General features: G+C 41.1%; 1 protein-coding gene across 1 annotated transcript in view; it reads left to right on the forward strand.

The window, feature by feature from the left end:
- LOC118940005 (zinc finger protein 721-like) overlaps nt 1-20414 on the forward strand; it is a 55346-nt gene extending 34932 nt beyond the window's left edge. The window contains 3 exon segments of the mRNA XM_036947921.1: nt 3751-4502; nt 4504-4655; nt 18807-20414. Coding sequence (XP_036803816.1) covers nt 3751-4502; nt 4504-4655; nt 18807-19978 — 2076 coding nt within the window. The 3' untranslated portion in view covers nt 19979-20414.
- Nucleotides 20415-21740: the final 1326 nt, after the last annotated feature.

Consider the following 21740-nt stretch of genomic DNA (forward strand, 5'->3'; position numbering starts at 1 on the left):
AATATATAGAGTAGCGCTTCCAGACACATTCTAAACATTATGGAGACTTAAAGGAGGACTGTAACAGCTAATGATGAAGCATTGTGGAGTCTTAAAGGAGGACTATGGCAGCTAATGATTAAGCATTATGGAGTCTTAAAGGAGGACTGTAGCATCTAATTATGAAACATTATGGAGTCTTAAAGGAGGACTGTAGCATCATGAGGTAATCACCGGGAATTAATTTCAATTAACATGTGTGCCTTTTTAGAAGTTAAGTTGTGGAATTTCATTCCTTATAACCTGTTTGGGATAGGGGGCAGTATTTTCACGTCCGGATGAAAAGCGTTCCCAAAGTAAACTACCTGCTACCTGCCCAGAAGCTAGGATATTCATAGAATTGGTAGGTTTGGATAGAACACACTCTAAAGTTTCTAAAACTGTTAAAATAATGTCTGTGCGTATAACATAACTTATTTGGCAGGTGAAACCCCGAGGACAAACCATCCAGGAGGAATTTGTTGTTGTTGAGGTGTTTTCAAATGGTTTTCTGTGGCACTTGGTTGCAGTTCCTATTGCTTCCACTAGTTGTCAACAGTCTTTAGAAATTGGTTGATGTTTTTCGGTAGAGAAATGAAGAAGTTCGGTTATTCAGAACGAGGGTCCAGCCTAGTGCTCTCTAATGTTTTGATGCGCGCTCCAGGTCACGCGCTTCATGTTGTTTTTATCCGGTATTGAACACAGTTTATCCCATCTTAAATTTTCTCTATTATTTACGTTTTAAAATACCTAAAGTTGGATTAGGAAAGTTGTTTCAAATGTTTGGACAGCATTTACAGGTATCGTATTAGATGTTTTGTAGTCATGCTGGGCGAGTTGGAACCAGTGTTTTTTTTTTAAATCAAACGCGGCAAATAAATTGACATTTTGGAGATATAACGACGGAATTAATCGAACAAAAGGACCATTTGTGATGTTTATGGGACAGATTGGAGTGCCAACAGAAGAAGCTCTTCAAAGGTAAGGCACGAATTATATCGTTATTTCTGAGGTTTGTGTCGTGCCTGGCGGGTTGAAATATGATTGTCGTGTGTTTGTTTGATGGGGTGCTGTCCTCAGATAATCGCATGGTTTGCTTTTGCCGTAAAGCCTTTTTGAAATCTGACATGGTGGCTAGATTAACAAGAAGTTAAGCTTTGCTCTTGTGAATGCATGAAAGTTAAATATTTCTAATAAATAAAAAAATACTTTGCACTCTGCAATTTCACCGGATGTTGTCAACGTTCCGCTAGCGGAATCCCTAGCCAAACAGGTGTCAACGGACAAAAAATCTTAATATAAAATATTCATATTCATGAAATCACAAGTGAAATATAGTGAAACACAGCTTAGCCTTTTGTTAATCACCCTCTCATCTCAGATTTTGAAATTATGCTTTACAGCCAAAGCAAGACAAGCATTTGTGTAAGTTTATCGATAGCCTAGCATAGCATTATGTCCAGCTAGCAGCAGGGAGCTTGGTCACGAAAATCAGAAAAGCAATCAAATTAAATCGTTTACCTTTGATGAGCTTCGGATGTTTTCACCCACGAGACTCCCAGTTAGACAGCAAATGTTAATTTTGTTCCATAAAGATGATTTATTATAGCCAAAATACCTCCGTTTTGTTGAGAAATCCACCGGAAGTTGCGGTCATGACAACGCCGAAAAAAACTCAAAATTTGATCCATAATATCGACAGAAACATGGCAAACCTTTTTTTATAATCAATCCTCTAGGTGTTTTTCAAATATCTATTCGATAATATATCAACCGGGACAATTGGCTTTTCACTAGGAGCGAGAGGCACAAGGGCCGCCTTTGTCTATTACGGACAAATCACTCTGAGAGTCACCACCTGACCACTGACGCAATGTTGTCGTTCACGCTAATTTTTCTAAATAAAAGCCTGAAACTATGTCTAGTGACTGTAGACACATTAGGGAAGCCATAGAAAAAGGAAACTGGTTGATATCCCTCTCAATGGTAAATAGGGATGCATAGGAACGCAGAGGTTTCAAAATAAGAGTCACTTCCTGATTGGATTTTTCTCAAGCTTTCGCCTGCAAAATCAGTTCTGTTATATTCACAGACAATATTGAGTGTTTTCTATCCTAAGCTGTCAATTATATGCATATTCTAGCACCTGGTCCTGAGAAATAGCCTGTTTACTTTGGGAACGTTATTTTTCCATAAATTAAAATAGTGCCCCCTAGTTTCAAGAGTTAATGTGCCATAACAGGTTTTAATGTGTTGAGCCAATCAGTTGTGTTGTGACAAGGTATGGGGGTATACAGAAGATAACCCTATTGGGTAAAAGGTGAAGTCCATATTATGTCAAGAACAGCTCAAATAAGCAAAGAGAAGCAACAGACCATCATTACTTTAAGGACCACCACAATAATGGAAGACCCATAGTTACTTCTGATGCATAAGTTCATTAGAGTTACCAGACTTAGAAATTGCAGCCCAAATAAATGCTTCACAAAGTTCAAGCAAGAGACACATCTCAACATCATCGGTTCAGAGGAGACTGCGTGAATCAGGCCTTCATGGTCAAATTTCTGCAAGGAAACCACTACTAAAGGACACCAATAAGAAGAAGAGACTTGCTTGGGCCAAGAAACATGAGCAATGGACATTAGACCGGTGAATATCTGTCCTTGGGTCTGATGAGTCCAAATGTGAGATTTTTGGATCCGAGCGTCATGTCTTTTTGAGACGAGGAGTAGATGAACAGATTATCTCTGCATGTGTGGTTCCCACCGTGAAGCATGGAGGAGGAGACGTGATGGTGTGCGGGTGCTTTGCTATTGACAATGTCAGTGATTTATTTATTCAAGTCACACTTAACCAGCATGACTACCACAGCATTCTGCAGCGATATGCCATCCCATCTGGTTTGGGCTTAGTCCCACTGTCAATTGTTTTTCAACAGGACAATGACCCAACACACTTCCAGGCCGTGTAAGAGCTATTTGACCAAGAAGGAGAGTGATGGAGTGCTGCATCAGATGACCTGGCCTACACAATCCCCCGTCCTCAACCAAATCGAGATAGTTTGGGATGAGTTGGATCGCAGAGTAAAGGAAAAGCAGCCTACAAGTTCAAAATGTTGAAAATCTGTGAATGTCTAAATAAGAAATTGGTCCATTTAAACAGCAATGTTTCGAACCCTTTCAACAACGGGGAGATGTTACTGATGTGCTTTGTATCTGACGTAAAAACAAGTTTTGGACTTCCACACAAAATTAATTCTTTAGTTATTTTATGTTTAAGGAAGTGTGTAGGTCACATTATGTATCATACAGCTATGAAAGTTATATATTTAGAACCAACTGTTCAATTGGAATCCAGCGACGTCTGTGTCTTCAGTGTCCTAGAACTGTCTAGGTTTTTGTGTTCTGACTTGTAAAACAGGATGAATAAAATAAGTAATGTAAACATAGCAGTAATTACCGGGAAGCTCTGCATTTGTTTTAAAATCACACTAAGATTGTTAAAACTGGCCTCAGGTTATTGAGAGATCTGATTTAGGATTTACCCTCGTAGCAAGGTTGTTTTATCATGTGGTTTCATTCGGGTCTCTATTTAAAAATAACACTATCTTTGGCAGGAGAAAGACCAGACTCAGAGGAACCAGAGCCAGGGACGTCCAAACCAGCAAGACGACACCAGTGCTCCCACTGTGGAAAGAGTTGTAACCAGATAGCACACCTGAAACAACACGAGAGGATACACACAGGGGAGAAGCCTTACCACTGCTCCCAGTGTGGAAAGGGTTTCAACCAGTCAGGGGTGCTGAAACGGCACGAGAGAATACACACAGGAGAGAAGCCTTACCACTGCTCCCAGTGTGGAAAGTGTTTCAACCGGAAAGCATCCCTGAACCAACACGAGAGAATACACACAGGGGAGAAGCCTTACCACTGCTCCCAGTGTGGAAAGTGTTTCAACCAGTCTTGGGAGCTGAAACAACACGAGAAAATACACACAGGAGAGAAGCCTTACCACTGCTCCCAATGTGGAAAGTGCTTTGTCCGTTCGGGGGAGCTGAAACTACATGAGAGAATACACACAGGAGAGAAGCCTTACCACTGCCCCCAATGTGGAAAGTGTTTCAACCAGTCTTGGGAGCTGAAACGACACGAGAGAATACACACCGGAGAGAAGCCTTACCACTGCTCCCAGTGTGGAAAGCGTTTCAACCATTCAGGGAAGCTGAAACAACACGAGAGAATACACACCGGAGAGAAGCCTTACCACTGCTCCCAGTGTGGAAAGCGTTTCAACCATTCAGGGAAGCTGAATCAGCATGAGAGAATACACACAGGAGAGAAGCCTTACCACTGCTCCCAATGTGGGAGGTGTTTCAACCAGTCGGGGACGCTGAAACAACACGAGAGAATACACACAGGAGAGAAGCCTTACCACTGCTCCCAATGTGGAAAGAGTTTCAACCAGTCGGGGACGCTGAAACGGCATGAGAGTACACACAGGAGAGAAGCCTTACCACTGCTCCCAATGTGGAACGCGTTTCGACCGGTCGGGGAAGCTGAAACAACATGAGATAATACACACAGGAGAGAAGCCCTACCGCTGCTCCCAATGTGGAAAGTGTTTCAACCGGTCGGGGAATCTGAAACAACATGAGAGAATACACACAGGAGAGAAGCCTTACCACTCCTCCCAGGGTGCAAAGCTTTTGCCCATTTAGGAAGCCTGAAAGAACACATTAGACTGCACACAGAGGAGAAGGCTTAGAAAAGCTCAGACTGTGGGAAAATATATTACTCATAAGTCACTTAAACGTCATTAGACAATCCACACAGGAGAGAGAAATTACTTCTCTTAGCGTGTATGTTGATATTTCACATCACATTGACTTAAAAATCATCAGAGAACATTGCTCCCGTTGTCTTATATTGTTGACTGACAATGTGTTTACCTGTCTTTACCAGATGAAATTAAATGGTACAGGGTATACTCAAACATATATTTGTTTGTTTTTATTAGAAAACATGAAGTGAATATGGAGTCTGTCAGTTTGAATATAAAGAAGATCAGGTTCCTTTTTTAAACTCTTTGTGTTTATCTGGGTGTGTCATTCCTCCAGCACTACAGATAATCAAGTGATATTTGGATGTGATGCATTAGTTCCATTGTTGACATTTGCATTGTTGGCCCACTGATGATTTAATGAAATGAACATGTTCAGACTCTGTAATGGAAAATGTTAATTGTTTGTGTGTCCACATAACTGAGTATGTGACTAACCTTGTGAAACTGTCCTATTATAAGCTCCTGTTCTTGGGACTATCATTCTGTGTTGCAAACCAATTTGCACCTGTGTCCTTGTATGAATAAAGTCCCGCCCAGGAATAGGAAACTATAAAGATATGTGCTCATCACCCAATGCTTCAGGAATTCAGACTGTCTACACTGCGCTGTGTAACTCTGTTATTCTCTCTGAGCTCAGAAATAAAGAATCTTGGTTTGACTTGGACTCCAGCAGATCCTTATTTTATAATATCCACCACAACTCTCCCACAGATTGCTGTTTATCATTGTCTCAATGAAGAGTTCCTCTTTCGACTTTCCTGGGGGCATTTACAACGCTCCCACTGGTTGAATAAACATTGTTACCCGATTGATGAGATTATTATGGATGAGAGCAATTATTTTATTTGTCAAATGGCAACCAAGCATCGGTCATCATGTCACCAGAATAAGACCCTCAAAGTGTATTGGAATGGAGCATCAAGCTCATCACATGTAGTTTCACCACCCTGTGAAGTTCATAACTTATTTCATCTGTAGCCTAATAAACTACATGGGTTTCCGAATCGTAGTGGGGGAACCACACAAGATATCATCAAGTGACTCCAAGTTAACTAAGATGTGATGGTTGTTATATAAATATTTGCGCATCAAAGAGTTTCCACTGCCATTTCTCGCTTAAACATTTTTACTGACACAAAAAGACAAACAAATTGTCAAACGAAGTAACAAAATGTCACCATTTATAAAAGTGTACAGGCAAATCCTGTTTCCGTCAGCCCGGTCATTACTTTTGAAATGGTTGGATCAATATCCACCTTCATGATGTGGATGAAGCCTGATTTGGAATGTCTGAGTAGTTCTATATGATATCATAATACACTCTGATAATCAAGTGATATTTGGAATGTCTGAGTAGTTCTATATGATGTCATAATACACCCCTCTGATAGTGATACATTTGCTCCATTGTTTCCATGTCAGTTGGTTTCCCACTCTGATGATTTATATCTGACAGAGGGGCTTTAAATGAATAGTATGGTGACATCTTAGTGTGTCTTGAAATAGGATTATTAATCATAAACTCCTATAGCAACAATACAATGCAGCTTTGACATCAAGAAGAGAACGGGCTGATGGGTGGTGGTGCTACTCTATAGGTAAGGCTGTTCAATATGAATGTTCAAATAGTCACTTCTAGCCGGCCTCCGCCCAGTATCCTGCCCTGAACTTAGTCACTGTTACTAGCCGTCTACCACCCAGTACTCCACCCTGTATTCTAGTCAAGGCTCATCCTATATAACTACTGCTGTACACACCTTTTATATTCATATACGGTCCATAATGTCTAGACACACCATCATATACATTGTAAACCAACTGTATATATTTATATTCCAGACTCTGACATTCCTCGTTCTACCATTTCTATATTTCTAAATCCTTAAAAGAAATTGTAGGGAAAATCAGTAGGTCACACAAATGACTATTTCTAAACAAAGATAATAGACATGGGATAGTAGAATGGGACAGGTTTCTTATACTATCTATACTTACTCGGTGAAGAGACTCCAGGGATGGAGATGAAGGCTATAGGAATGAAGATCAGACAGTGAAGAGACTCCAGGGAGAGACTCCAGGGATGGAGATGAAGGCTGTAGGAATGAAGATCAGACAGTGAAGAGACTCCAGGGACGGTGATGAAGGCTGTAGGAATGAAGATCAGACAGTGAAGAGACTCCAGGGACGGAGATGAAGGCTGTAGGAATGAAGATCAGACAGTGAAGGGACTCCAGGGACGGAGATGAAGGCTGTAGGAATGAAGATCAGACAGTGAAGAGACTCCAGGGACGGTAATGAAGGCTGTAGGAATGAAGATCAGACAGTGAAGAGACTCCAGGGATGGAGATGAAGGCTGTAGGAATGAAGATCAGACAGTGAAGAGACTCCAGGGACGGAGATGAAGGCTGTAGGAATGAAGATCAGACAGCAATACTGGTCCTGTGGTCAGTTGGGGGAGTGGTCGATCCAGCCAATGATTGTGAGGAAGCATGCAGGGAACAGGCTCCTTTCTACTACCATTCTGGGGTCTGGATACATGCCAACAAAGACTACAACTGCTTCAAACAATGAGAGTGGCTACCATTGACCACCACACTTTCTTTCATAACCAGGAAGCCCATGTTGAGCCATCAGTGTTCTCACTATGGAAGAGGGAGCAGGAAGCCTTCATCCAGTCTCTCAGAAAACCATGTTGAGCCATCAGTGTTCTCACTATGGAAGAGGGAGCAGGAAGACGTCATCCAGTCTCTCAGAAAACCATGTTGAGCCATCAGTGTTCTCACGATGGAAGAGGGAGCAGGAAGCCGTCATCCAGTCTCTCAGAAAACCATGTTGAGCCATCAGTGTTCTCACGATGGAAGAGGGAGCAGGAAGCCGTCATCCAGTCTCTCAGAAAACCATGTTGAGCCATCAGTGTTCTCACGATGGAAGAGGGAGCAGGAAGCCGTCATCCAGTCTCTCAGAAAACCATGTTGAGCCATCAGTGTTCTCACTATGGAAGAGGGAGCAGGAAGACGTCATCCAGTCTCTCAGAAAACCATGTTGAGCCATCAGTGTTCTCACGATGGAAGAGGGAGCAGGAAGCCGTCATCCAGTCTCTCAGAAAACCATGTTGAGCCATCAGTGTTCTCACGATGGAAGAGGGAGCAGGAAGCCGTCATCCAGTCTCTCAGAAAACCATGTTGAGCCATCAGTGTTCTCACGATGGAAGAGGGAGCAGGAAGCCGTCATCCAGTCTCTCAGAAAACCATGTTGAGCCATCAGTGTTCTCACGATGGAAGAGGGAGCAGGAAGCCGTCATCCAGTCTCTCAGAAAACCATGTTGAGCCATCAGTGTTCTCACTATGGAAGAGGGAGCAGGAAGCCGTCATCCAGGGACAAGGACAAAGGTGCAGCACTGGTGTTAGTAGCTGATGACAGAAGTGACAGCCTGGACACACAGCAAAGTTTGACGCGATCAGTGTTGTTGAGCAGAGAATCAACCAGATTGATTCACAGTCAGTGTTGTTGAGCAGAGAATCAACCAGAGAATCAACCAGATTGATTCACAGTCAGTGTTGTTGAGCAGAGAATCAACCAGATTTATTCACAGTTAGTGTTGTTGAGCAGAGAATCAACCAGAGAATCAACCAGATTGATTCACAGTCAGTGTTGTTGAGCTGAGAATCAACCAGAGAATCAACTAGATTGATTCACAGTCAGTGTTGTTGAGCAGAGAATCAACCAGATTTATTCACAGTCAGTGTTGTTGAGCTGAGAATTAACCAGAGAATCAACTAGATTGATTCACAGTCAGTGTTGTTGAGCAGAGAATCAACCAGATTTATTCACAGTCAGTGTTGTTGAGCAGAGAATCAACCAGAGAATCAACCAGATTGATTCACAGTCAGTGTTGTTGAGCAGAGAATCAACCAGAGAATCAACCAGATTGATTCACAGTCAGTGTTGTTGAGCAGAGAATCAACCAGAGAATCAACCAGATTGATTCACAGTCAGTGTTGTTGAGCAGAGAATCAACCAGAGAATCAACCAGATTGATTCACAGTCAGTGTTGTTGAGCAGAGAATCAACCAGATTTATTCACAGTTAGTGTTGTTGAGCAGAGAATCAACCAGAGAATCAACCAGAGAATCAACCAGAGAATCAACCAGAGAATCAACCAGAGAATCAACCAGAGAATCAACCAGATTGATTCACAGTCAGTGTTGTTGAGCAGAGAATCAACCAGAGAATCAACCAGAGAATCAACCAGGTTGTTGAAGTTATTCAGGTACATAATACATTTGATTTGTTTAATTCTGTTTTATTCAATTAGAATAATTTACTCTGAATGAGAACGATCACATCTGTGAGCTTTATGCATTATAACATCGATTGACTAAATTATGACGTTGACAGATTTGTAGTAAAACCAGGGTTGGAGTCAAATCCATTTCATTTCCAGTCAATTCAGAAAGTAAACCAAATTCCACATTTTCCTCATTGAAAACTATAGAAGAGAATTGGAATTTTCAGTTTACTTCCTGAATTTACTGGAATATTCTAAAATGGATTAAATTGGTAGGTTTTCCTCATGAATCTGCACAACAACACCCTATAATGACGAAGCAAAAACAGGATTAGAAATGTATGCATATGCATTTTAAAATTAAAACTGAAATATCACATTTAAATAAGTATTCAGAACCTTTACTCAGTGCTTTGTTGAAGCACCTTTGGCAGTGATTATAGCCTCAAGCCACCTTGGGTATGACACTACAATCTTGGCACATCTGTATTTGTGGAGTTTCTCCCATTCTTCTCTGCAGATCCTCTCAAGATCTGTCAGGTTGGATGGAGAGCGTCACTGCGCAGCTATTTTCAGGATTTCTTCAGAGTTGTTCGATTGGGTTCAAATCCGGGCTCTGGCTGGGCCACTCAAGGACATTCAGAGACTTGTCCCAAAGCCACTTCTATGTTGTCTTCGCTGTGTGCTTAGGGTCGTTGTCCTGTGGAAAGGTGAACCTTTGCCCCAGTCTGAGGTCCTGAGTGCTCTTGAGCAGGTTTTCACCAATTATCTCTCTGTACTTTGCTCCGTTCATCTTTCCCTCGATCCTGACTAGTCTCCCAGTCCCTGCCACTGAAAAATATCCCCAATAACACCATGATATTGCCATCACCACGATTCACCGTAGGGATGGTGCCAGGTTTCCTCCAGACCTGAGAAACTAGATGTTTCTCTGATGATCAGAGAATGTTAGATGCAGGCGAGAGTGTGCAAGGCAGTATTGAATGTGTCACTGTCTGTTAACCTGTCTCCCCCCTTCATCTACACGGATTGAAGTGGATTTAACTAGTGACATCAGTAAGGGATCATAGCTTTAGCCTGGATTCACCTAGTCTTTCTAAGTCATGGAAGGAGCAGCTGTTCTTAATGTTTTGTCTACCCAGTGTATAGCACTACAGATAATCAAGTGCTATTTGCATGTGATGCATTTGTTCTGTTGTTTACAGGATGATTTGTATCTTATAGAGCGTGGCTTTAAGGGAATACTATGGTCACATGTAGATAAAAACGAATGTGAAAAATGAACAGAGAAAATGTGTATTAAAACACTACCTATTCATAGAAGTATTTATTAATCATCTACATATTTATATTGAGCTTCTACGTCTGTGTACAGGAACTTATTATTTGGAAGAGAAAATGTATCAGCTTATTGTTAAATAATTATGACGTTCTTTCCAATACAAAAAGTGTTGTAACTATTGTTTCCAAACTGCGTTACCCACTCCAGTCAGCAGATGGCGATGAGCGTCTTTCAGGTGATGATTCTTCCGTGACGTATAATGGACTGGCCGGGACCCTTCTTCAGGAACAACAAGGCGCCAACTCTTCCAACCACGTCGGTAGCTTGCTAGCCAACATAAAAGTGAAAGATTGACGCTTTAGACCATGTTAATGTACATTATCTAATCTCAGTGTTTTAAACACAGTTCTGTTGACGTATTAACTGGTTAACTGTAACCTAATTTGCAAACTTGTTAAAGATTGATGCTGAGCCTAGCACTAGGCTAGTCGCTAATGCTAACTAGCTAGCTAACATCCCTGACCATGAGCTCATTAAAGTACTCATCCCCTGCTAAAGAAGAGGAGGTCTGCTGTTTGGAGAAAGAAGTTCTGGCGCTGAACATTGAAGAAGAGGATGAGGTTACAGTGAAAGAAGAGAAAGAAGCTTTTAGAATGAAAAAGGAGGAAGAAGATGCTGTTATAGTGGAAGAACATTTCAGAATGAAAAAGGAGGAAGAGGAGACTGTTATAGTGAAGGAAGAAGATGCTGTTATAGTGGAAGAACATTTCAGAATGAAAAAGGAGGAAGAGGAGACTGTTATAGTGAAGGAAGAAGATGCTGTTATAGTGAAAGAACATTTCAGAATGAAAAAGGAGGAAGAGGAGACTGTTATAGTGAAGGAAGAAGATTTCAGAATGAAAAAGGAGGAAGAGGAGGCTGTTATAGTGATAGAAGAGAAAGAACCGTTTAGAGAGGAACAGGATGATATCTCAATAAAGGTGAAGGAGGAAGACGTTTTTGGAGTGAAAGAGGAAGAGACAGAATATCAGATTAACACCAGTGAGTACTGTCTTTAACAGGGACACAAACTATGCCGTTGTTGAACTAATGTGTGGTTTTAAAGGGGCATTCTACTGAAGTTCTACACTTGAATATGTTGTTCAGTACTGTAGGAATTGTTAAAGGGTCAATCTGCCATTGGTTCATATATTTTAGGGACTTTTCAATTAGATGTATTGAATTCTCCATGTTGTCTATATTAAAGTTCCCCTCATCTAGTATAACAGGCTTTTAAAATTCAATATTGAAGCATATGTTCTACTTAAAATATCAAAGGGAGTTTACTACTCATTTTGATGTTCTCGTTCACACAGGAGAGAGACATGACTATGGTGGATCCTCTGGGGAGCCTCAACAACATCCTGATGCTGACGAGGCAGAGAAGAGTCTCTCCAGATCAGAACACCAGATGGTACAGCTTGGTCTGGACGAGCAAACAGCTTTCTCTCGCTTGTGGGCTGGGTTTCTGTAAAGCACTTTATGACAACAGTGACATCAGCATCCATAATGATGTGCGTCTGTGTCCCCTCTTTATGGTTAGCAGGACAACACTTGCCCTTCCTCCCTCCCGGAGTCCCTGTATCGTGCCTCTCCCGGTAGCACCTTACTGCTGGGTATGAAGAGGTTGTCTGTGCTGCTGGTGGACTGCAGGAAAACAACAGGGCTGAGTGGAACTGTGAGAGGAGGAGAAGAGAAGAAAGGATCAGATTTGACACATCAAAGTAAGTGCTGTAGTTTAGTTTGAACAAATACAATAGATCTGCCCACTGGTATCTGTTACCAGGATAACCAGCAGAGTTATGTTAGTTGACAGGAAGTTAGAGTAGTGTATATGGATGTAATGAATATCATAACACTGAAAAAGGATTCTGCCAATGAAAAGAGAGAAACCAATAGACCATATAAAACCTTGATGAAAGTCAGCTTTGGAGAGAAAGTTTCTAGATGATCCAATGTAAGGTGCTTGTTTTACAAAAACTTTTCCTTAAAACATTATGGATGTTACATTGCCTGTCCCAGTCAACACCCCTATCTTTAAAAGACTGTAGAACAGGCAAACTAAACTCAAGACTTTGGTCATTAATTAACTAGTACTGAAGAAAAGCTGTGATCAGGCTGCCTACTCAAGCAAAAGCTTCAAACTGTAACCAGTGCCGGCAACCTTGTTCAGGTTATCATTCAACCTACCAGGGTAGTGACAAACAGTAGAGGAATGAAATCATCAACATGTTTTGATCATGTCTTTACTAATGCTGCAGAAATGGGTTTTAAAGCAGTATCCAGATCCACCAGATGTAGTGATCACAATATAGGAGCCATGTCTAGGAAAACCACCGTTCCAAAGGCTGGGACTAATATTGTGTATAAGAGGTCATACATTTTTTTGTAGTGATTCCTATGTTGTTGATGTAAATAATATTTGTTGGTCCGTGGTGTGTAATGATGAGCAACCAGACACTGCCCTTGACACATTTGAAACTGCTTATCCCAGTTACTAATAAGCATGCACCCATTAAGAAAATGACTGTAAAAACGGTTGAATCCACATGAATTGATGAGGAATTTAAAAAATGGTATGATGAAGAGGGAGGCAAAAGAGATGGCATATAGGTCTGGCTGAATAACTGATTGGCAAACCTATTGCAAATTGAGACATCATTTGACTAAACTGAGTAAAAAGAAGAAAGTACACAATGAAACAAAGATAAAATACATGAAGAATGATAGTAAAAATCTTTGGAGCATCTTCAATGAAATTTTGTGCAAATAAAATCAACAATGACAAGTCACTGGTGTCTGACAACGAGGATGGAAAATTGAGGATAATAGCGGCCGATATTGCCATTCCTATTTGCCTTGTCTTTATTTTAAGCCTACTAGAAAGTGTGTGCCCTCAGGCCTGGAGGGAAGCTAAAGTCATTCCACTACCCAAGAATAGTAAAGCTCCCTTTACTGGCTTAAATAGCTGACCAATCAGCCTGTTACCGACCCTTACAATTTTGGAAAAAAAATATTTGACCAGATACAATGCTGTTTTACATTAAACAAATATAGACTTTTAGCTTATAGGGAAGTTCATTCAACAAGCACAGCACTTGCAAATGACTGATTGGCTGAGCGAAATTGATGATAAAAATGGCTTTACACCCCCTGCAATATTGTGGATAAAGAGTTTTTCTTTTAAAATGTAACCTTTATTTAACTAGGCAAGTCAGTTAAGAACAAATTAATTTTTTTCAATGATGGCCTAGGACTGCCTTGTTCAGGGGCAGAACGACAGAGTTTTACCTTGTCAACTCGGGGATTCAATCCAGCAATCTCTCGGTTACTGGCCTACCGCTCTAACCACTAGGCTACCTGCCGCCCCAGAGCTACCTGTCTAACGGAACACAAAGAGTGTTCTTTAATGGAAGCCTGTACAACAAAATCCAGGTAGAATCAGGAATTCCCCAGGGCAGCTGTTTGGCACTCACTTTTTTTCAATCTTTACCAACAACATGCCAGTGACATTTGAGTAAAGCCAGTGTGTCTATATATGCGGATGACTCAACATTGTACACGTCAGCTACTACAGCGACTGAAATGACTGCAACATTTAACATAGAGCTGCAGTTAGTTTCAGAATGGGTGGCAAGGAATAAGTTAGTCCTAAATATTTCTGATCACCTTAAGTTACATGGCCTACTACGCTAATTCTGTAGCGGTATTGTTAGAGGGGGGTAAATATGAAGATTTTGTTGGGGCGCCAGGCAGGTATTAACCCTAGTTATTAAAGTTAGTTATTACCTATTATAACATTATTATTATTATTATTATTAAATATTATTAAAACCGAAAGGATGAGAGTAGAATAGATAGAGTAGCGCTTCCAGACACATTCTAAACATGATGGAGACTTAAAGGAGGACTGTAGCATCTAATGATGAAACATTATGGAGTCTTAAAGGAGGACTGTAGCATCTAATGATGAAACATTATGGAGACTTAAAGGAGGACTGTAGCATCTAATGATGAAACATTATGGAGTCTTAAAGGAGGACTGTAGCATCTAATGATGAAACATTATGGAGTCTTAAAGGAGGACTGTAGCATCTAATGATGAAACATTATGGAGTCTTAAAGGAGGACTGTAGCATCTAATGATGAAACATTATGGAGTCTTAAAGGAGGACTGTAGCATCATGAGGTAGTCACCGGGAATGAATTTCAATTAATTGCCTTTTTAGAAGTTAAGTTGTGGAATTTCTTTCCCTATAACCTGTTTGGGATAGGGGGCAGTATTTTCACGTCCGGATGAAAAGCGTTCCCAAAGTAAACTACCTGCTACTCAGGCCCAGAAGCTAGGATATGCATATAATTGGTAGGTTTGGATAGAAAACACTCTAAAGTTTCTAAAACTGTAAAAATAATGTCTGTGAGTTTAACATAACTTATTTGGCAGGTGAAACCCCGTGGACAAACCATCCAGGAGGAACTTTTTGTTGTTGAGGTGACTCTGTTTTCAAATGGTTTTGTGTGGCACTTGGTTGCAGTTCCTATTGCTTCCACTAGATGTCAACAGTCTTTAGAAATTGGTTGATGTTTTTCTTTAGAGAAATGAAGAAGTTCGGCTATTCAGAACGAGGGTCCAGCCTAGTGCTCTCTAATGTTTTGATGCGCACTCCAGGTCACGCGCTTCACGTTGTTTTTATCCGGTATTGAACACAGTTTATCCCATCTCAAATTTTCTCGATTATTTATGTTTTAAAATACCTAAAGTTAGATTAGGAAAGTTGTTTGAAATGTTTGGACAGCGTTTACAGGTAACTTATTAGATATTTTGTAGTCATGCTGGGTGAGTTGGAACCAGTGTTTTTTTTAATCAAATGCAACAAATAAATGGACATTTTGGAAATATAACAACGGAATTAATCGAACAAAAGGACCATTTGTGATGTTTATGGGACATATTGGAGTGCCAATAGAAGAAGCTCTTCAAAGGTAAGGCACAAATTATATTGTTATTTCTGAGGTTTGTGTCGCGCCTGGCGGGTTGAAATATGATTGTTGTGTGTTTGTTTGATGGGGTGCTGTCCTCAGATAATTGCATGGTTTGCTTTTCGCCGCAAAGCCTTTCTGAAATCTGACACGGTGGCTAGATTAACAAGAAGTTAAGCTTTGCACTTGTGAATGTATGAAAGTTAAAGTTCAAATAAATAAATATTTTGCACTCTGCAATTTCACCGGATGTTGTCAACGTTCCACTAGCAGGTTTTAATGTGTTTTAACCTTTTGGAACTACTCCTCCCGTTTCCGGGAGAATTGTCATCAACTACACTAATTAGCATAACGCAACAGACAAACATTCTTACTAGAAAATATTCATATTCATGAAATCACAAGTGAAATATAGTGAAACACAGCTTAGCCTTTTGTTAATCACCCTGTCATCTCAGATTTTGAAATTATGCTTTACAGCCAAAGCAAGACAAGCATTTGTGTAAGTTTATCGATAGCCTAGCATAGCATTATGTCCAGCTAGCAGCAGGGAGCTTGGTCACGAAAATCAGAAAAGCAATCCAATTAAATCGTTTACCTTTGAGCTTCGGATGTTTTCACTTGCGAGACTCCCAGTTAGACAGCAAATGTTAATTTTGTTCCATAAAGATTATTTTTTTATAGCCAAAATACCTCCGTTTATTCTTCACGTTTTGTTGAGAAATCCACCGGAAGTTGTGATCACGACAACGCCGAAAAAAAACTCTAAATTAGATCCATAATATCGACAGAAACATGGCAAATGTTTTTTATAATCAATCCTCAAGGTGTTTTTCAAATATCTATTCGATAATATATCAATGGCCGCCTTTGTCTATTACGCACAAATCACTCTGAGAGCCACCACCTGACCACTGACGCAATGTTGTCGTTCACGCTCATTTTTCAAAATAAAAGCCTGAAACTATGTCTAGTGACTGAAGACACATTAGGGAAGCCATATAAAAAGGAATCTGGTTGATATCCCTTTCAATGGTAAATAGGGATGCATAGGAATGCAGAGGCTTCAAAATAAGAGTCACTTCCTGATTGGATTTTTCTCAGGCTTTCGCCTGCAATATCAGTTCTGTTATATTCACAGACAATATTGAGTGTTTTCTATCCTAAGCTGTCAATTATATGCATATTCTTGTACCTGGTCCTGAGAAATAGCCCGTTTACTTTGGGAACGTTATTTTTCCATAAATTAAAATAGTGCCCCCTAGTTTCAAGAGTTAATGTGCCATAACAGGTTTTAATGTGTTTGAGCCAATCAGTTGTGTTGTGACAAGGTATGGGGGTATACAGAAGATAGCCCTATTGGGTAAAAGGTGAAGTCCATATTATGTCAAGAACAGCTCAAATAAGCAAAGAGAAGCAACAGTCCATCATTACTTTAAGGACCACCACAAGAATGGAAGACCCAGAGTTACTTCTGATGCATAAGTTCATTAGAGTTACCAGACTTAGAAATTGCAACCCAAATAAATGCTTCACAAAGTTCAAGCAAGAGACACATCTCAACATCATCGGTTCAGAGGAGACTGCGTGAATCAGGCCTTCATGGTCGAATTGCTGCAAGGAAACCACTACTAAAGGACACCAATAAGAAGAAGAGACTTGCTTGGGCCAAGAAACACGAGCAATGGACATTAGACCGGTGGATATCTGTCCTTGGGTCTGATGAGTCCAAATTTGAGATTTTTGGATCCGAGCGTCATGTCTTTGTGAGACGAGGAGTAGATGAACAGTTTATCTCCGCATGTGTGGTTCCCACCGTGAAGCATGGAGGAGGAGATGTGATGGTGTGCGGGTGCTTTGCTATTGACAATGTCAGTGATTTATTTATTCAAGTCACACTTAACCAGCATGGCTTCCACAGCATTCTACAGCTATATGCCATCCCATCTGGTTTGGGCTTAGTCCCACTGTCATTTGTTTTTCAACAGGACAATGACCCAACACACTTCCAGGTTGTGTAAGAGCTATTTGATTAAGTAGAAGAGTGATAGAGTGCTGCATCAGATGACCTGGCCTACACAATCCCCCGACCTCAACCAAATCAAGATGGTTTGGGATGAGTTGGATCGCAGAGGTGAAGGGAAAGCGGCCTACAAGTTCTCAACATATGTGGGAATGCCTACAAGACTGTTGGAAAAGGATTCCAGGTGAAGCTGGTTGAGAGAAAGCAAGGGTGGCAACTTTTGAAGAATAAAATATATATGTTATTTTAACACTTGTGGTTACTACATGATTCCATGTGTTTTTTAATCATTTTGATGTCTTTATTATTCTACAATGTAGAAAATAGTAAAAATAAAGAAAAACCCTTGAATGAGTAGGTAAGTCCAACCTTTTGACTGGTACTGTACATTACATTTCCTAACAGCTCCAGTGGACATTCCTGCAATCAGCATGCCAATTGCCCGCTCCCTCAGAGACCTGTGGCATTGTTGTGTGAACAAACTGCACATTTTCGAGTAGCCTTTTATTATCCCCAGCACAAGGTGCACCTGTGTAATAAGCAAGCTGTTCAATCAGCTTCTTGATATGCCACACCTGTCAGGTGGATGGATTATCTTGGCAAAGAATAAATGTTGACTAACAGTGATGCTCATGAAACATCCAACACTTTACATGTTGCGTTTATATTTTTGTTTTTTGTTGTTACTATCAGTTTTAGGAACATTTACCCAAAATATGACATCAGCGATAATCAAAATGTTGAAAATCTGTGAATGTATAAATAAGAAATTGGTCGAGCAATGTGTCGAACCCTTTCAACAACGGGGAGATGTTACTGATGTTCTTTGTATCTTCGACGTAAAAACAAGTTTTGGACTTCCACACAAAATGACTTCTTTAGTTATTTTATGTTTAAGGAAGTGTGTAGGTCACATTCTGTATCATACAGCTATGCATGTTATATATTTAGAACCACCTGTTCAATTGGAATCCAGCGACGTCTGTGTCTTCGGTGTCCTAGAACTGTCCAGGTTTTTGTGTTCTGACTTGTAAAACAGGATGAATAAAATAAGTAATGTAAACATATCAGTAATTACCAGGAAGCTCTACATTTGTTTTAAAATCACACTAAGATTTTTAAAACTGGCCTCGGGTTATTGAGAGATCTGATTTAGGATTTACCCTCGTAGCAAGGTTGTTTTATCATGTGGTTTCATTCGGGTCTCTATTTAAAAATAACACTGTCTTTGGCAGGAGAAAGGCCAGACTCGGAGGAACCAGAGCCAGGGACGTCCAAACTAGCAAGACGACACCACTGCTCCCAGTGTGGAAAGAGTTTTCACCAGAAAGCACACCTGAAAGCTCATGAGAGAATACACACAGGAGAGAAGCCTTACCACTGCTCCCAATGCGGAAAGTGTTTCAACCAGTCGGGGGAGCTGAAACAACATGAGAGAATACACACAGGAGAGAAGCCTTACCACTGCTCCCAATGTGGAAAGTGTTTCAACCAGAGAGTAAACCTGAAACAACATGAGAGAATACACACAGGAGAGAAGCCTTACCACTGCTCCCAGTGTGGAAAGAGTTTCAACCGGAAAGCAAACCTGAAAGCTCATGAGAGAATACACACGGGAGAGAAGCCTTACCACTGCTCCCAATGTGGAAAGTGTTTCAACCAGTCGGGGGAGCTGAAACTACATGAGAGAATACACACAGGAGAGAAGCCTTACCACTGCTCCCATTGTGGAAAGTGTTTCGTCCATTTGGAGGTGCTGAAACAGCATGAGAGAATACACACAGGGGAGAAGCCTTACCACTGCTACCAGTGTGGAAAGGGTTTCAACCAGAGAGGACACCTGAAACTACATGAGAGAATACACACAGGAGAGAAGCCTTACCACTGCTCCCATTGTGGAAAGTGTTTCGTCCGTTCGGTGGAGCTGAAACAACACGAGAGAATACACACAGGAGAGAAGCCTTACCACTGCTCCCAATGTGGAAAGAGTTTCAGCCGGAAAGCATTCCTGAACCAACACGAGAGAATACACACGGGGGAAAAGCCTTACCACTGCTCCCAGTGTGGAAAGCGTTTCAACCATTCAGGGAAGCTGAAACGGCATGAGAGAATACACACAGGAGAGAAGCCTTACCACTGCTCCCAATGTGGAAAGTGTTTCAACCAGCCGGGGGACCTGAAACAACACGAGAGAATACACACGGGAGAGAAGCCTTACCACTGCTCCCAGTGTGGAAAGCGTTTCAGCCATTCAGGAAAGCTGAAACGGCATGAGAGAATACACACAGGAGAGAAGCCTTACCACTGCTCCCAATGTGGAAAGTTTTTCAGCCAGATAGGATACCTGAAACAACATGAGAGAATACACACGGGGGAAAAGCCTTACCACTGCTCCCAGTGTGGAAAGTGTTTCAACAATTCAGGGACGCTGAAACGACATGAGAGAATACACACAGGGCAGAAGCCTTACCACTCCTCCCAGGGTGCAAAGCTTTTGCCCATTTAGGAAGCCTGAAAGAACACATTAGACTGCACACAGAGGAGAAGGCTTAGAAAAGCTCAGACTGTGGGAAAACATAGTACTCATAACAGTCATTTAAACGTCATTAGAGAATCCACACAGGAGAGAGAAATTACTTCTCTTAGCGTGTATATTGATATTTCACATCACATTGGCTTAAAATTCATCAGAGAACATACACAGTGCTCCCATTGTCTTATATTGTTGACCGACAATGTGTTTACCTGTCTTTACCATATGAAATTAAATGGTACAGGGTATACTCAAACATATATTTGACCTACAAAACTAAGGACATGATTGTGGACTTCAGGAAACAGCAGGGGGAACACCCCCCTATCCACATCGATGGAACAGTATTGGAGAGGGTAGTAAGTTTTATGTTCCTCGGCATACACATCACAGACAAACTGAATTGGTCCACCCAGCAGCGCCTCTTCAACCTCAGGAGGCTGAAGAAATTCGGCCTGTCACCAAAAGCACTCACAAACTTCTACAGATGCACAATCGAGAGCATCCTGTCGGGCTGTATCACCGCCTGGTACGGCAACTGCTCCGCCCACAACCGTTAGGCTCTCCAGAGGGTAGTGAGGTCTGCACAACGCATCACCGGGGGCAAACTACCTGCCCTCCAAGACACCTACACCACCCGATGTCACAGGAAGGCCATAAAGATCATCAAGGACAACAACCACCCGAGCCACTGCCTGTTCACCCCGCTATCATCCAGAAGGCGAGGTCAGTACAGGTGCATCAAAGCTGGGACCGAGAGACTGAAAAACAGCTTCTATCTCAAGGCCATCAGACTGTTAAACAGCCACCACTAACATTGAGTGGCTGCTGCCAACACACTGACTCAACTCCAGCCACTTTAATAATGGGAATTGATGGGAAATGATGTAAAATATATCACTAGCCACTTTAAACAAGGCTACCTAATATAAGGTTTACATACCCTACATTATTCATCTCATATGCATACGTATGTACTGTACTCTATATCATCTACTGCATCTTTATGTAATACATGTATCACTAGCCACTAACTATGCCACTTTGTTTACATACTCATCTCATATGTATATACTGCACTCAATACCATCTACTGTATCTTGCCTATGCTGCTCTGTACCATCACTCATTCATATATCTTTATGTACATATCCCCTTACACTTGTGTCTATAAGGTAGTAGTTTTGGAATTGTTAGCTAGATTACTTGTTGGTTATTACTGCATTGTCGGAACTAGAAGCACAAGCATTTCGCTACACTCGCACTAACATCTGCTAACCATGTGTATGTGACAAATAAAATGTCATTTGATTTGACCTCAGAAATAAAGAATCTTGGTTTGACTTGGACTCCAGCAGATCCTTATTTTATAATATCCACCACAACTCTCCCACAGATTGCTGTTTATCATTGTCTCAATGAAGAGTTCCTCTTTCGACTTTCCTGGGGGCAATTACAAACCTCCCACTGGTTGAATAAACGTTGTTACCCGATTGATGAGATTATTATGGGTGAGAGCAATTATTTTATTTGTCAAATGGCAACCAAGCATCGGTCATCATGTCACCAGATTAAGACCCTCAAAATGTATTGGAATTGAGCATCAAGCTCATCACATGTAGTTTCACCACCCTGTGAAGTTCATAACTTATTTCATCTGTAGCCTAATAAACGACATGGTTTTCCAAGTTTTAGAGGGAGGACCACACAACATATCATCACGTGACTCCAAGTT

Source organism: Oncorhynchus mykiss, chromosome 17 (assembly GCF_013265735.2).
Source record: "Oncorhynchus mykiss isolate Arlee chromosome 17, USDA_OmykA_1.1, whole genome shotgun sequence".
Classification (NCBI taxonomy): domain Eukaryota; kingdom Metazoa; phylum Chordata; class Actinopteri; order Salmoniformes; family Salmonidae; genus Oncorhynchus; species Oncorhynchus mykiss.